Source organism: Ipomoea triloba, chromosome 12 (genome assembly GCF_003576645.1).
Source record: "Ipomoea triloba cultivar NCNSP0323 chromosome 12, ASM357664v1".
NCBI lineage: Eukaryota > Viridiplantae > Streptophyta > Magnoliopsida > Solanales > Convolvulaceae > Ipomoea > Ipomoea triloba.
Window position 1 is genome coordinate 27,898,194 of NC_044927.1, and position 16,173 is coordinate 27,914,366.

The following is a 16,173-nucleotide window of genomic DNA, read 5'->3' on the forward strand; positions in this document are numbered from 1 at the left end:
TCCCTATATTTACATGAAATAAGGCTTTTATCGTTTAATTGTCGACATGAATATTACTGGTTATTTAATTTTTATGAGATATGGTTTTGGTTCTTCACCAATTGTGGTCATTACCTTTTTGAGTTGAGAAAGGAATTTTGCAGTTACTATTTAAGGGTATGTATTGGGTATACTTTATTTCGTGATTCTAGTTAGTAAATGACTACAAGGAAGTAAATCAATTTGGGTGATCAGGGTTCATATTATATTATGGACCCTGATACAAAAATTTTGTACCCAAAATTAACAGTTTTTGTACATAAATTGATAATTGCTGACACATAATATAATAGCTACAGATACAGAAACTGTCAAAATGTAGGTACAAAATCTAAAAGTTATTTTTATATCAAGATTTACAATACAAGATAAACCCTTCTCTGATCCATGGTATAATTTGTCCTAACTAATCAAACCAAGAAAATCTGGCTTTGTTATTAAAAACTATTGAAACTATATCATTTTAGTTTTTTTTTTTTTTAAGCCTAAAATAGTCACTAATGAAAAACTAGAAGGTGAATAGCGCTATTTTTTTTTTTATTATTTATTATATTTATTTCACACATACATCATACATGGTCCACATGGAAGGGATAAATGTTTTTTACAAAACGAGAGACCACATAAATCTTTTCGAAATAAAAAACAAAGAATAGAGATATCAGTTGACCACACGACAATTCTGTCGGACTTCTCCTTGAGACCCTTCTTTGACGTCGAGCCTCCCCATCTTCACCATAGCTTGCTGGAAATGGAGGAAGAACATGGCCTGGTTCATGGCATAGTTGTTGACCATGCCACGTGTCGCAGCGCTGGAGTACAGGGTCTGATCCGAGAAAAGCACGCCACTCCTCCGTTGCAGCGCACTGAAATAATCGTTGTCAAATGCGTTCCTCGTTGAATCGAAAGGTTGCTCCGCTGTGTCGCCGGCGCCGCATGTTTTCGACAGCGTTTTCGCGAACTGGTTGTCGATCGTGGGGTCCACGTCATGCGCGTCGTCGAAGTTGCTCAGCCTGTGCTTGAACGACGCGCACCTCGCGACTCCCAGGGTGTGTGCGCCCGACAGGACTACCATTTCTTGAGCGGTGAAACCGCGCCGCCCAAATGTGGTGATGAGTTCAGAAGTGTTGAGGGTGGGGAATGGTAGATTGATGGTGTCTTCTATTCTTGATCTTGTTCCATCTTTTCTGCCTTTGGGTATCTCATAATATGGGCCCCCAGCCTAATATATGCATCCACACATATATATCATGGAATATATAAATAAATAGTAAAAAAGATAACTGAACACCAACACTAAGACTTACAAAGAAAACAGCATCTCGGGCTGCCATGGCCACAATATCAGCACAAGAAACAACTCCCGGACATTGCCTCTCGAGCTCATCCTTGGCGTCGTCTATAACTTCGTATCCTCTTAAGCTCAAATTGGCCGGGGAGTCCTTTTCTGCTGTGTTGTCCTTGGTTGAATCAATCAATACTGATGCATCGCATCCCTGCAGGTTTCATCAACAACAAAAAAAAAAAGCCCTATTATATATATTTTACATTACTTCTCTTGAGTCACAATCTAGAATGTACTATATACACTGAGTAAATATCGTCTTGTAAGCTTAGTCAAGATCACACGCCTTTTTACCACAGTCAGGACCACAAGGAGCCAAACCAGCTTAGCTTACTCATAGCTGATCGGCTCAAACTAAAAAGACCAATAACCGGGTTGGGTTTGCCCTTTCCAATATTATTCAATTATTCCATGCATGCATGCAATGCATGCAATGTTTAAATATATATATTATATAATGCTGAGAGAGAACTAACCTGGATGAAGCAGTCATGGAAGTGCATCCTAACAAGAGAAGCAGCAAGAGTAGGATCTTTCTGCAAGTGCCTATTTACAGTGTTCTTAATGATCAAATCAGCTATGGGGCATGCCAAGATATAGTAATCCATCCTCAGACCATCCACAGCTCCATGCATCCATCCACTCAGTACCACATTCATCAAAAACATCACGGTGAAGATATCATACTTAGCCATCTCTGCAATCTCAAACAAGAAAATGAACTGAAGAGATGATAATGGAGTGATCAAGATCAGATCAGAGTAGACTACAACTCTACAAGAATGGTGGTGTTTATCAGAGTACAAATCTGGTTTGAAGAATGTTGTTATTTATAGATGGAGAGAAGAGAGATCAAACAAACATGAAAAGGTTAGGTAATAGTGTACGAGATAAGCAACGTTGTTTATTAAATAATTAACATTAAAATACAAGAATTAATTTGAACATGCCCAACAGTGGTACAGCAAATGTATATATAGCTGGTTTCCATTCACGAAAAAGAAGGTTTTGGTTTTGTGGCCATCCATATAAATTGCCACTTGTATCTTCCGCGAAGTGGAGGATACTCGTTTTGGGATAGCTTTTTGCTTACTAAAACAAGGACACAATAATGGTTTAAAATAGAAAAAATAAAAAAGATAATTACAATAGTACAAGTTGAATTCCCACAGGAATAATTTATTAACCATTTTTATTTGAACCGATCAACTATAAATAGATTAATTTATGTTCTTATAGTTCTTTGACAATTGTTAATTTTTTATTTGATAAGATCACAAAGTGAGTAATGATCAGGTATTTTTTTAAAAAATGCAAATTATTATAAGTATTGTGGGTGGTACGCGTGAAATCCGTCCGCACGCATTTATTGGACCACTGCTCAGCTTATCCAGTCTTCAAATAATGCATGGAGCCGACTACCTACCTTCAAGTTTAAGTCAAATCAAACATCGAATTTTTTAGTTTAGTCAAATCAAATTTCCACCACTATTTCTATGAGTTGTATATATACGTAATGATTGCAAGCTAGGAATGGATTTCCTTGTTGAGTTATATTTGAATTCATAGAGACGGCCCCTTTCTTGAAGAGATTTTCATTTTGAAATTGTTATGTAGTAGCTAGCTGGAGTTAGTTGAGTAACTGTACGTAACTTGCAAGAATGCGAGTAGAATAGGGGTGCGTAATTAGAAATTTATCCTTTTAATTTATAACTTTTTGAAAGAAGTATTGAAGTAATGTTAATTCAATTGGAAGAGTTATTGATGATTCCCGACCATTTATTGACTGGGCCTAGTATATATGACCAAGCAGCCGCCTAGTTAGTTGTAGTGTTGATCGTTTATTAGTTCTCCCCAACCATATTAGGACATGACGAGCCACCCGACCTTCACTACTTAGAGCCCTAAGCTTTATTCTTTTAGTCAAATCCGAGCGCAGTAGGAACGAGGACGTTAGAAATCTAAGTACGTGTGGATGAATCAGTAAAGCCTCCGCCCACCCCTTAGCTTGTGCATGAGCTCCATGTATCGCACATGCGAAGCCCTTGGCATGTGTTCCTTTTTACTTCGTATTTCTATATTTATTTCGGGATCCTCTGGCTTACAATCTCTATTTCCCGAGCTCTTGAACTTAGATCTATCAGCAAATGGCAAATTATTGTGTGGACCATAATAAAATGTACATTTTTAATGTACTAAATGTACATTATTTTTGTACTGAATGTACATTATTTTTATACTATAAAAATAATGTACATTCAGTACACAAATAATGTACATCCCCTGAATATAATGTACATTATTTTTATACTGAATGTACATTATTTTTATATTGAATGTACATTATTTGATAGTATGGTCCAGTATAGTCCACACATCTGTGGGATCGTCGACTTCAAGGTCGTGGATCAAAAGGCCGGAGTGCGTTAGCAATTGCGGTAAAGTTAGGGCCTTAAGGGAACCTACGTGGGCCAAAGAGAAGCCCAAATTACGTAGTTACGTGGCATGATCACCTCCGTGAATGCTAACGACCAAGGAGTATGGAGTATATGGCGCGGCCTTCTGTTAACCGCCAAAAACAACCCATCTCACCGATCATTATTTTCCGGCGAGATAGAAATGAATAAGCATCTGATTAATCTTGTCGGCCGCCGCATTGTTTTCATGGCGAAGCCGTATATCAGGCTACTCTCAGCATCCCCCTTCTCCACGTCGGCATTCTCCTCTGCTTCGAAACAATGGAACGGTGGCGTTTCGATGGTTCAAGGAGCTTCCAGAGGGATTGGCCTTGAATTCGTAAGAAAAATCTCTTTACTTTGTACAGAATTAATCAATTAGTTCACAAAATGTGCTTGCATTTCAATCCTATGCACCTCATTGTTGAATTCTGGACCTTTTGGCTGAGTTTCTTAGCGTTGCAGGTCAAGCAATTGTTAGAGAGAAAAGGTGAAGGGCGTGTAATTGCAACTTGCCGGAACCCTAATGGAGCTGCAGGGCTTCTGGAATTGAAAGACAAGTTCTCCGATCGCCTCGATATTCATCCCTTGGACCTTACAATTGAAAGCACTATAGAGGTATCTGTATGGGGGAAAAGCTAGAAAATTTAGAATTACCCAATTGAACACCCATTGAGTTGGAAATATTTTGATAAAAAATGAGGCTCAATTGAATTATGCTCAAGATATTGGGCTGTAATTGGACTCTCTTAGGTGCAAAATAATAATAATAATAATAATAATAATAATAATAATATATATTTGATTTCTTGTTAGTGATGGGGTATTTTTGCACTACCTATAATATATATCATAAACAAATGCCAAACTGCAGGAGTCAGCTAATGCAGTTAGAGACAAATATGGCTCCTTAAACCTTCTTATTAATGCATCTGGCATTCTTTCAATACCAGACATTCTGCAGCCAGGTACATATGTTTCTTTTGTTACTTTGGATTTGTATGTTTTTATGAATGTTGAAGTTAGCAACAGCTTTGATCAAGCAAAACGCATTCTCTATATCAATAGCTTGGTTTCATCTTTTGGTTCTTGACTAGGTTAAGTGAGCCATTACTTTCCTGAATTTTCAGTACAGAAACGACACTGACCAAAGTACAGAGGTCATCGATGCTTCTTGCTTATGATATCAATGCTGTTGGTCCTATTTTGGTTATCAAGGTACCTTCACTTGATTTCTCTTTTTACAATGTGTTTGCATCTCGATTTAACAAGTTGGACTTGGAAATTTTGTATGAACAGCACATGTGGCCTTTGCTGAAGGCTGGAGGTGGGTGTGGAACGGGAAGGGATTTTGCTATTGTTGCCAACTTGAGTGCAAGGGTTGGATCAATTGGAGACAATGCTTTAGGAGGATGGCATTCATATCGGTCTTCAAAGGCTGCACTAAATCAGTGTATGATCAAAAGGCATTTGTTCATTATGTTTTTCGTATCGAAAATTCGAAATTCATAGTTGCTTATGAATGCTAAAACTAAAACTAAAACTACTTTCATAAACTTTCTAGAAGTAATAAATATGGTATGTTTCAATATTTCTGGGGAATGGTTGCATTTTACTAAACATATAAATATATTCTTCCATAGTTCTCTATCTTAGTTCTGCATTCTATTGGCTTAGATTCTTTTCTATATTTAGTAGAACCCTCCAAGTCTACTAAGATTTTGTGTTTTCATTTTCTTATTGTCTTTGCTATCTGCTGAGCAACAAATGAAACCAAACTCCAATTTGCTGAAGTTCTTTATTAAAAATCCATTCCTTTTCTGCAGTAACAAAGACCATATCAGTGGAATTTGCACGCAAGAAAGATCCTATTATATGCCTCTTGCTGCACCCAGGCACGGTGGATACAGATCTTTCAAAACCATTCCAGAAAAATGTTGCCAAAGAAAAGCTTTTCACCAAAGAGTTTTCTGTGCAAAAACTCCTCAGCATCATCGACAATGCAAAGCGCACTGATAATGGCAAATTCTTTGCCTGGGATGGCCAGCCAATTCCTTGGTGATGTGATTGACCATAGGCCAACTTGATAAACCTTCCAGGATTGCAACTTAAGCTTCCCTGTTTTCATTGTTGTCTAAATTTGAGTATTTGTGGACATGTTGACTATTTGATGAATGTGCAAGCCAACAAACTCGGTGTGATTGTGTATCTTTACATTCACAAATCAAGTATTAGGTAGCACTGATTTTTTTAGTGCGTTTGACAAGCACAAAAAGCTAGCTTATAGCTTCTTATGTAAAGTTTAGCTTTTGGCTTTTTGTACGGTCAACCCAACTAAGTTGATTGGATTGTTGGCTTGGTTCTACAAGGTTCTAAGTTTTATTTTAAGTGGGAGCGGCCGGGTGGTCTTCTTGGTCTGAGCTGGGAACATCCTAGATTGATTTACTTCCTTTGTTGGCTAGGATCACAAGATGGATTTCACTTACACTCTTAGATAGTAGTTGCATACTTTCTCATAAATTAAAGTTTTTTACTTTTGAGAAACTACTCAAAGTACCCTTCTACGAACTAGTTTATAATAGTTTATTCTGATTTTACTCTAGCTTATTCTTTTTTACAAATGACTACTTTTTCTTTTGGTCTCACCATTTTAAAGATATTTTTGTTCCTCTGTTCTGTATTTATTAGGGGTTTATTTTCGTTTTTGTTTGCAACATTAAGGACAACTACAACACTATCATATGGTTGGCCAGCAAGGGAGGTTAAGTGTAGCTTTCAACAATCAAAGCTCTAATCCATAATAATAATACAGTCCGAATAGTCCGGCGATGATCCAATCCCGCCATTAATGTCCGAACTAATTATTATTCTCAGTATATAGTATTTTATATGTGTGCAGTGTGCAAAAATATATGTTCAATATTAATATTTAAATTAAATTTATTTAATTTTATAATAGTATGTCTATATACATTGTTACATTGTCAAGACCTTGTGGTGAACCCAGTGGAGTCAATATTGACTCTTTGTGTATGTTGAGAAAGTAGTTATGAACAGATACCGCATTGTAATAGAGTCAATAGCACTCAAAAATATACATTGTTACATTAATAATAATAGAAAAAGATAATAGAAATTATAAAAAACTAATTATTATTCACTGTATATAAATATAAGAAAGTAAGATGAGATATCATAATCATGCATCTTCTAGCACTAGAGAATTTTCCTTGAGAAATGGTCACGGAAGATTTCTGCTTTCCCACTATCGCCAACAACTTGGCGCATCTCAACATGACGACTACTCCATCTCTGTGGAGAATCCCCTCCCAGTCGGAGAAGGTCGCCGGAGAGAGGCATAAATGGCGCCGGAAAAGCTATTCGGAGCTGGAAGAGAAGAGCCGGAGACAAGACGAGAACGAGGCGGCAGGGGGCGGCGCGGAGGAGAAGATGGACATGCTGTGGGAGGATTTCAACGAGGAATTGCAGCAAAATCACGAAACGGCGGTTTTGGACTCCCTACGGTCGCCGGAGGGTTTTTCGAGCTCGAATCGTGCCGGCGAAGAAGGGGCGGTGGAAATGTGCAAGGCGAGCGGCGGCGGTCCGTTTTCTCTGTTACTAGTGATGAAGATGTTGAAGAAATTACTGATGCTTCAAAATTCTGCTGCAAGGCATGCATCCTTGCCTTAACTATGAATTAATTAATTTTCATGCCATCATTATTTGCTCAAATTGTATTATTAATCCATCGCATTTGTAGAGACAGCCCCGACTTCAATTCATATCATATATGTATAAGAATTGGGCATTTGCATGTAATATAGTTTTGCTCATTTGTCTTATAGTTGTCTAAAATGGATTAATGGTTTAAATATATATAATGAATAAAGAAATTAAGGTATAAGTTGAGGGTGAGCACGAAGCCTTAGAGGATCTCAAATAGTTGTAGTCTTTCTCAACTCTTCCATCTAATATTTTTATGTGTTGACTAGGGAAGTCCTGTCTAAGTGTGACTGTAATATTGACTGTTCCTTGATTTTTTTTTTCCTTCCATTGCTCGCGCTTTGAGCTTGGATCTTTATTAATGCATGTTTCTTGTTTTTTATTTCAAAAAAAAAAAAAAAAAAAAAAAGAGAAAATTGGAGGGAAGAGAAAAAGATGGGAAAAAAACAAGTCTGGCCAAAAAAATTAAAATAGAAGCTTTTACGCGCCCGCTGAGCACGCAAGGTGCGCTGAATGCACGATCTTCACACTGCCATTTCTCTATGCGGGCGCCACATGCTCAGTCCAAAAACCTCCCCTCCTGCAAAAACTCAAAACACACATCAAGAACTTCTAATGGGAAAGCCCTTAGATGGTGTAGAAAGTTTCTGTCGTCCTTGAATTGGGTTTATATAACGTATTTACAACGCGCAATGAAAGTAGTCAATCAATAATTGAACTAATCCTCTAATCAACTCCATGTTTGATAATTAATTCAAGTTTTAACAATATCAATTCTTGATAACATGATATTGAAGTTAATTATGTTGACTGAATTGAGTAATTGAACCGATCTTATACCATGTCGATAACATATAGAATGAATTTATCCTTACTTTTTAGACTTTTGAGGAAAAAAAATCAATTATGAACTCATCTAAATTAAACAATATGTTATATTAGATATGTCAAAATTGATTAGATCGTCATTGATTCTTTTAGACCTACTATAGAAGTCTGACTTTGATTAACATTCATTATTGAATTATTATTATTAGTCAAAATCGAATACTTATTACCAAATGATACTTTTTAAATACCATTTCAATTCTCATCATTGTTCTTTAGATGATATTCAAATATTCAATCATTGGACCTAATATAATGCATATAAGCCTGGGCCTAATTTTACAATGTTACTCCCAATTATTAAAGCCCACTCTGCTATGACTATCCACGATCACAAATTCATAATTGAATAAGGATGTCGTGCAGCTCATTTGTTTGAAAATCTTTCACCTTTTAAAACCAAATCTTTTACCTTTTGACCTTTTGTCATCCAAATAGACTTACCTCACTAAACATGCTTAAATCAAAACTTTAACCATCATGTTCGTCAAATAAGAGGGAGCTGAGGGAAAGAAGAGACAATAGTAAAGGACATTAAACAACTTATTTGTTGGCATAAGCAACCTAACTGGTGAAAGAGGTAAAATTTGATAGCAATAAACAATTTATTTTTTAATGGTATAAAAATTAGCAACTATTATAATAAAAGGGTAAAAGTTAGCTAGGGACAGATTAAGAGAAGATAAATGTTGGTGAATTATTGAAACGTACAAAAATGATTGGCGTGTTTTCCTGTCACTGATGAAGACGGTGAATCGTGGACCAATGCAATGGTGTTTTGTACGTATATGATTTCATGCAGCTATTTCACGTGTTTTTTCCTCCCTGCCCTTTGGCCATATATTTTTGCCCTTATCTTCATCTCTTGGACATTTTCGTCTCCCATGCATATCATCAATGGCACGTGTCTACAAATATACGATCATTTTGATCCAAAGGCATAACCAAAAAAAAAAATAAAAAATTTCTCATTATTAATGATATGTTATTTATCGCTAAAAAATTATTATTACTCAAAAAAAAACCACAACAACATTAATTAATGAGGTGGTTGATTTGCTAACTACAAATTCTAAATTTAACCGTTAGGACTTATTAGACTAGAGGTGACCTTTTACCCTGACCATTAAACCAAGCTATAACTTATGGCCATCAAGCTCCCATGGGCAGCTCAGTTTGCCAGATGGATGTAATTTGTAAAGAAAGATCAAAGATTGAGTCTCACCGGCTGTGGGAGTAACCTCTCAAAGCGAGGGCTTCTAGTGCTGTTCATTCATATAATTTACATTATACCAATGTGTGGGTATAAATTCAATTCTTAAATCAGTGGTTTGCTCCCAACGTGGAAAATTTCCATTCATTCCTTTACCTCTGCAGTCTGCACCCCTATTGGACCACACTGCTTACACTTTAATCTGTGTTGTTTGATGTGAATGAAAAATCTGACTAGTTAAAAACCATTTCTTCTCGCTATCCATCCAATTTCGCCGGCGTCCTCTCCGCTCGCCGGAAATCCAAGAATCTAAGAGACAGGATGATGCCGATGATGGGAATGGGCGAGGTGTGGGGGAGTATGGGGTCAGTGGTGGTTACAATCATGGTGCTCTGGGCAACCTTCGACAAGTACTGTCCCTACGAATTCCGAGGTTATTTCAAGAAATACGCAACGAAATTAAGGAATTTGGTCTACCCTTACATCCACATAACCTTCCACGAATTCTCCAGCGAAGGCTTTGAAGGCAGCAAGGCGTATAGGGCCATCGAGCGCTACCTCTCCGTCAACTCCTCCGCCCAGGCTAAGCGGCTCAAGGCGGAGGACATAAAGGACTCGCAGACCCTGGTTCTCAGCATGGATTATCACGAGGAGGTCGCCGACGAGTTCCGGGGGATTAAACTCTGGTGGGTTTCCGGTATGGATGTTCCAAACCGCCAGACTATTAGTTTTAATGGCCGGGGCGGGGATGAGGCCAAGAAATATTTTACGCTCAAGTTCCACAAGAAGTACCGGGATGTCGTCACCGGAGCTTACCTGAAACATGTGTTGGAGGAAGGGAAAGCCATCACGGTGAAGGACCGGCAACGGAAGCTCTACACAAACCTCAAGAATGAGGAAGGTAATAATAGATAATGTAGTGCTGGCTTGAGTTTAGTTTGTTGAGTCTGTTTCCTGTTTGTTGTTATGGTTAATTCAAGTTTAGTAGGTTGTTAATTTCACCTTTATTGTTATAGTAAAAATTGGCCTTAGACACCGCCTAGGGCTTAGGCTCTAGATGTCCTTAGGTCGAGGCGAATTACTTCTTAACCCGTTCGCTTAGATACTGTCACTTAGGGTCTAATTCGACTGAGTGGGTCAAGTTGAAGGTCGACTCCGCCCAATTAATTCACCCAACTTGGTCCGACTAGGGCCTAGGCTTTAGGTGTCCCTAGGTCAATGGAAATTGCTCCCTAACCGTCTGCTTAGGTGCCCGCCGACTAGCCCAATTAACATAGACTGCTTGGGTGCTGCTAGTCTACTGTTCAACTAGCATTGTCTGGGCTAGTCCACTGTTCGATTAGGGCCTAGGCCTTACTATAGCCATGATTATAGTGTAATTGTAAATTCGTCAGTTTTTTACTTCTTTTCTTTATATGGTGCTGGAGCTATTTGATTCAAACTATAATTTTTTTGTAGGATATTACGGCCACCGGCGAAGTATGTGGACGCATGTCGTGTTCGAGCATCCGGCGACATTTGAGACTCTGGCTATGGACCCGAAAAAGAAGCAAGAAATCATCGACGATCTTCTGGCGTTCAGTAAATCCAAAGACTATTATGCCAAAATCGGCAAGGCGTGGAAACGTGGTTATCTCCTCTACGGTCCTCCGGGGACCGGAAAATCTTCCATGGTGGCAGCTATGGCTAATTTTCTTGGATACGACGTGTATGATTTAGAGCTAACCGCCGTGAAGGATAACACCACGCTCAGAAAACTCCTAATCGATACTTCCGGCAAGTCGATTATAGTAATCGAAGATATCGATTGCTCCCTAGACCTCACCGGCCAGAGGGAAGGGAATAAGAAAGATAAATCCGGCGAGGAGAAATTGGATCCATTGAAGAAAGAAATGGAGAGGAAAATGGAAGAGAAAAAGAGCGAAGTGACACTTTCCGGTCTACTCAACTTCATCGACGGCCTCTGGTCCGCCATTGGAGGGGAAAGGCTCATCGTCTTCACTACCAATTTCAAAGAAAAGCTCGACCCGGCCCTGATTCGGAGAGGGAGAATGGATAAACACATCGAGCTGTCATACTGCGGATTCGAGGCGTTTAAGGTTCTGGCTAAAAACTACCTAGGAATCGAAACGCACGAGCTTTTCCCGACGGTCGGGCGGTTGTTGACCGAAACCGACATGACGCCGGCGGATGTTGCGGAGAATTTGATGCCCAAAGCGGCCGAGGACGACGAGACTACGTGTCTGGAAAAGCTGGTTGAGGCTCTCGAGAAAGCTAAGGAAGACGCGAGACTGAAAGCAGAGGAAGAAGAAGAGGAGAAGAGAAAGGCGGCGGCTTTGGAGGCACAAGAAAATGAAGAGAAAAACTCGGAAGAAACCATGGCGGCTGCAAATGGTGTGAAGGAAAATGGTCACGTTTCGATCAAGGATGATTGAGACCAAGAAGACAAGAATGAACAGAGACTATGGAAATAAGAGCAACCGACGGCAATGATATGATTAAGCGGCAAGATTTGGGCTTTTTCACAGTGATTAACAATAATAAATGTACCATTTTTATTAAAAACAAATAAATAAAATGGTTCATCGTTGCATATGATTCCAATTAGTTGGTGCGCCTTTTACCTTTTTGAACATAGAATTTGTTAGTAAGCTCATCATGCATAATTGTTGCTTGCAATGTTTAACAATGGACTTCATAGCCAAAGGCGTGTGGTCGAGCGAGTATAATTGTGATTTTTCAAATGAGAAGTCTCATATTTAAACCCCACAACAGATATTGCATTATAACATATTCGATAGTACTAAAAAACAATGGAGTTCGCATATTAAAATGATAAAAATACTGTATGCATGGTTCTTTTGCCGCAAATTTTTTATTTGATGTATATGTATATAATGCTCCATTGCTCCTCATGGCAGATTATTCTGTAGCTTGTATCTACCCTGAGTCCAAAATACACAATTTATATACGAAATATTTACAATTTATATAGTAAAATGTTCACAATTTGAATTGTAAACATTCTTTAGTATAGTATAATAACTATTGGCTCGTCATTGATTGGGGCAAATTCGGCCCAATGATCAGAAAATGGGCTTAAGGGCTTAAGGGCGGGCTTGGATGTGTTTGGTCACGCCCAAATATGAACCCAAATGACTCACTGCCCATTCGAACAAGTTGGTCGAATAGAATTTGTACAAAGTATAAGTTTAAGGGTCACACTGTGAGACCTTCTCACGGATCCTTATTCGTGAGACGGGCCGGGTCGGGTCAAATCACCATGCAAATGTCATACTTATAGGTGCAAATCTCACACTTATATGCTCAAATATAACACTAATCAAAAATACAATTTTTGTTACTTATAAGATAAAAAGTAATACATTTTTCATAATAAGTAATGTTGACAAGTACCTCTCACTTATAAGGGCAAATATAATACTTTTGAGGAAAAATGTAATACTTTTAAATCGAAATGTAAAAGTATTGTATTTTCTAAGTATGAAATTTACCATAATAAGTAACAAAAAATTTATTCATGATTAGTATTATATTTGAGCATATAAGTGTTACATTTGCATCTTGATCCGACCCCGTCTCATGGTGAGACAGTCTCACACAAGTTTTTGCCTAAGTTTAGAATATCTAAAGGCATGATGTCCCCCATAAAATAATTTGAATCGTGGTTCCGGATTGAACTGCACTTATTGGTCAGCATTTCTATCTATTTAATACATTACATGAAAAGGTTTAAGAGGTTATGTGAACTTATATAAAAATTTAATTGTACATAAATAATTAAACTACAAAAATAATAAATAAATAGTGCATAAAATTTAGTGAAGATGGTTAAATATGAGTTCTACTATTCATACTCCCTAATTTTTACTTATGGTTATTTTATCATGTAGACCCGCAAAAAATGTCTACATCAAAAGTAAACAAATTATACTGTGGATGTAATGACTGATACTGTAGTTGTGTTGAACAGATACTGCAGTTATGTTGAACTGATATTACAATTGTGTTGAAAGGAAACTGCAGTTGCGCTGAACATTTCATCCGTTCAACACAACTGCAATTCCAGATGAATAAAACCACCTCTGTTCCGCACAACTGCGGCTCCTTTTCAATACAACATCAATGCATAGTCTACGGTATAACAATTGTCAAAAAACATGTGAAATAGAGTATAAATAACATGTGAAATAGAGTATAAATTGGGACTATAAGTAACCACAGCAAGTGTTTTCCGTTAAATATGGACCAGACAACACTGATGACGACATTAGACGCTTACTTGACTAAGTGGTGCAAGGTCTGAGCGAGAAGAATGGATTTGGAGTCAGTGAAGAGATTCCTGGAGGGGGAAGAAGGGAAGGAAAATGAATCTCCGGTGGTCGATTCCATGCCCTCCAAATTTCTGGAGCCCTTAATCTGCCATGGATTGAAGATCGAGCTTGTGGAGCCCGATCGCATCCTCTGCTCCTTCAAAGTCCCTCAACGTCTAGTGGTACCTACTCTTATAATTTCTTCTCAAAATTTTCCATTAAATTAAGGCCTTAATTTTATCTGGAAGAGCAGAATTCCGACAATATATTGAACGGCGGAGTTACGGCGGCGCTGGTGGACGTTGTAGGTGCGGCGGCTGTGTTCGTCGGTGGTTCTCCGGTGACTGGGGTCTCCGTCGAGATCAATGTTTCCTATGTTGATGTTGCTTATACTGGTGTACGTGCTTCCTTTTCCTTATCCTGTTACATACAGCCCGGCGTTGCCATTTTTGCAGTTTTTTTTGACCATTTTATTGTCAATTGCTAAATATGTGGCTCATTTCTCATAATTCTTTTTGGCTCTCTATTAGCTATAACAAAATTTTATCTGATCAACAATTCAACATCAATCTGAGCATCCTTTGCTCAGGCTAATTTGATTTTTTTTTTTTTAAAAAAAAATTGCTTTGTCATTATTCTTTGAGTGCTTTAATTCCAGATGAAGTTGTATTGTAGTGTTATACCATATATGCCAGTTCTAACCCTGCAATCCTGCAACTGCACCCACCTTCCCAACTCACAAAAGCACTGCCCTTGGGACAACCCCATGATAAATGTAATGTTACAAGTTAAACTTCTAGCAGAAGCCGCTTATTGACCTTGATTTGAGTTGGTCAGCTTCTTGGTTTAAACCGGTTAGACGATTTTGAGTCTGGTTGACACTAGTCTAGATTCATAAGCTTGTTAGCTTGTCCCACCTTTAATTGTATGACATTTTACTTTAATTTCATTCTAGGTTCTTGTAACAGAAGTGCTTGAATATGTTTGTTCTGATGATGTTTTGCATAGCTGCAAAGCCATCTCCTGTTGTTATTTTGATTTGCACAACTAGAATGAATGCGTGAATGACAAGGGTAGCACATATATACCAGCTACCACCACTTGGAAGCTCACTGGAACCATGAAAACGCTAGCGTTTTAGAGTCATTTCGTGTAGGATAATGGATTCTTTCTGTAAGTTCACACTAATGCAGGAATTTAGCACATATTTATTTTTCCTTAATTTTTCAGGACGAAGTTGAGATAGAGGCAAAGGTGTTACGCATAAGGGGTGCGATTTCTGTTGTAAGTGTCGAGTTAAGGAACAAAAAGACAGGAAAGGTGATCGCGCAAGGACGCCATTCAAAATACTTGGGTAGAAGAAGCAAGCTGTGAAACTGGGCATCTGTGGAGTTTGTACAAACCATCTTCTTTATAGACCTTACTGGAGGACCAGTGCCCATTTTGCTGAGAGGATCAAATGCATGATGTAATTGCTGTTTAATTACCCATTGCAAGCTGTGTTAATACATACAGTGGTTGCACAGTAGTGGCCCTCTGATCTATTCACTCAAGTTGGACATAATTTGATGTAATATCTCTGCATGATTTGCTGCTATTGTAGTTTAGAATGATACTATTTTGGTTTATTAGTCAAAGTTTTTAACTCTTGTATTATGTAAAACTTATACTTGAATCCTATCATTAAATTAAATTTGGTAATTAATTTCATATCAAAATTTGGATTTTTTGTGCTTTCATAGATTGCCAATTAGATACTAGATTTGTTGTCAATATAATTAACAAATTGCCAATATCCGGTTGAGTTCCTTGGATTGTTGATTTGGTAACCAACCACAAAGTTAGACAGACATTTAGAAAAAAATATGTTTTATCTCAACTAAAAAGTCTGAACTGAAAGTTGGATTATACATTTATGTTTATATTCTATATATTCAACATACGAGAATCATGATACTAGTAACTACTATGTTTGTCGGCCATGTATTAGGTGTACTCTCTTTTTTGGATTAAAAATTATTTATGAAGTTGTTAAATTAAAAATATTATCATACATACAGTTTAGTTTTTTATTCATGTGTATCTCTTGCAAAGTTACTAACCACTTTGAATTGATTTAGACATGAGTGAAGTACTACTTGCAAAGTTACATTACACGTTGGTAATTAGCCTCGG

General features: G+C 37.7%; 5 protein-coding genes across 5 annotated transcripts; 4 read left to right on the forward strand and 1 right to left on the reverse strand.

Annotated features, from left to right (window-relative positions):
• Positions 1–540: 540 nt before the first annotated feature.
• On the reverse strand, positions 541–2,200 carry LOC115998242 (peroxidase 47-like). Its single transcript, XM_031237742.1, has 3 exons — positions 1,861–2,200; positions 1,347–1,535; positions 541–1,261 (listed from the first exon to the last, which is right to left on the reverse strand). Exons 1-3 carry the CDS (start codon positions 2,077–2,079, stop codon positions 701–703), a joined length of 969 nt encoding a protein of 322 aa, XP_031093602.1. The 5' UTR covers positions 2,080–2,200; the 3' UTR covers positions 541–700.
• A 1,772-nt stretch (positions 2,201–3,972) lies between these two features.
• Positions 3,973–6,205, forward strand: LOC115999981 (C-factor). The gene is made up of 6 exons (XM_031239966.1): positions 3,973–4,180; positions 4,306–4,458; positions 4,715–4,808; positions 4,976–5,058; positions 5,140–5,293; positions 5,667–6,205. Exons 1-6 carry the CDS (start codon positions 4,004–4,006, stop codon positions 5,900–5,902), a joined length of 897 nt encoding a protein of 298 aa, XP_031095826.1. The 5' UTR covers positions 3,973–4,003; the 3' UTR covers positions 5,903–6,205.
• Positions 6,206–7,077: 872 nt separating this feature from the next.
• Positions 7,078–7,530, forward strand: LOC115999625. Its single transcript, XM_031239465.1, has one exon. The coding sequence runs from the start codon at positions 7,078–7,080 to the stop codon at positions 7,528–7,530; it is 453 nt and encodes a 150-aa protein (XP_031095325.1).
• A 2,261-nt stretch (positions 7,531–9,791) lies between these two features.
• On the forward strand, positions 9,792–12,268 carry LOC115999055 (AAA-ATPase ASD, mitochondrial-like). Its single transcript, XM_031238796.1, has 2 exons — positions 9,792–10,565; positions 11,123–12,268. The coding sequence occupies exons 1-2, from the start codon at positions 9,986–9,988 to the stop codon at positions 12,097–12,099; spliced, it is 1,557 nt and encodes a 518-aa protein (XP_031094656.1). The 5' UTR covers positions 9,792–9,985; the 3' UTR covers positions 12,100–12,268.
• A 1,678-nt stretch (positions 12,269–13,946) lies between these two features.
• On the forward strand, positions 13,947–15,724 carry LOC115999058 (acyl-coenzyme A thioesterase 13-like). The gene is made up of 3 exons (XM_031238800.1): positions 13,947–14,180; positions 14,252–14,395; positions 15,229–15,724. Exons 1-3 carry the CDS (start codon positions 14,001–14,003, stop codon positions 15,370–15,372), a joined length of 468 nt encoding a protein of 155 aa, XP_031094660.1. The 5' UTR covers positions 13,947–14,000; the 3' UTR covers positions 15,373–15,724.
• The last annotated feature ends 449 nt before the right edge of the window (positions 15,725–16,173 follow it).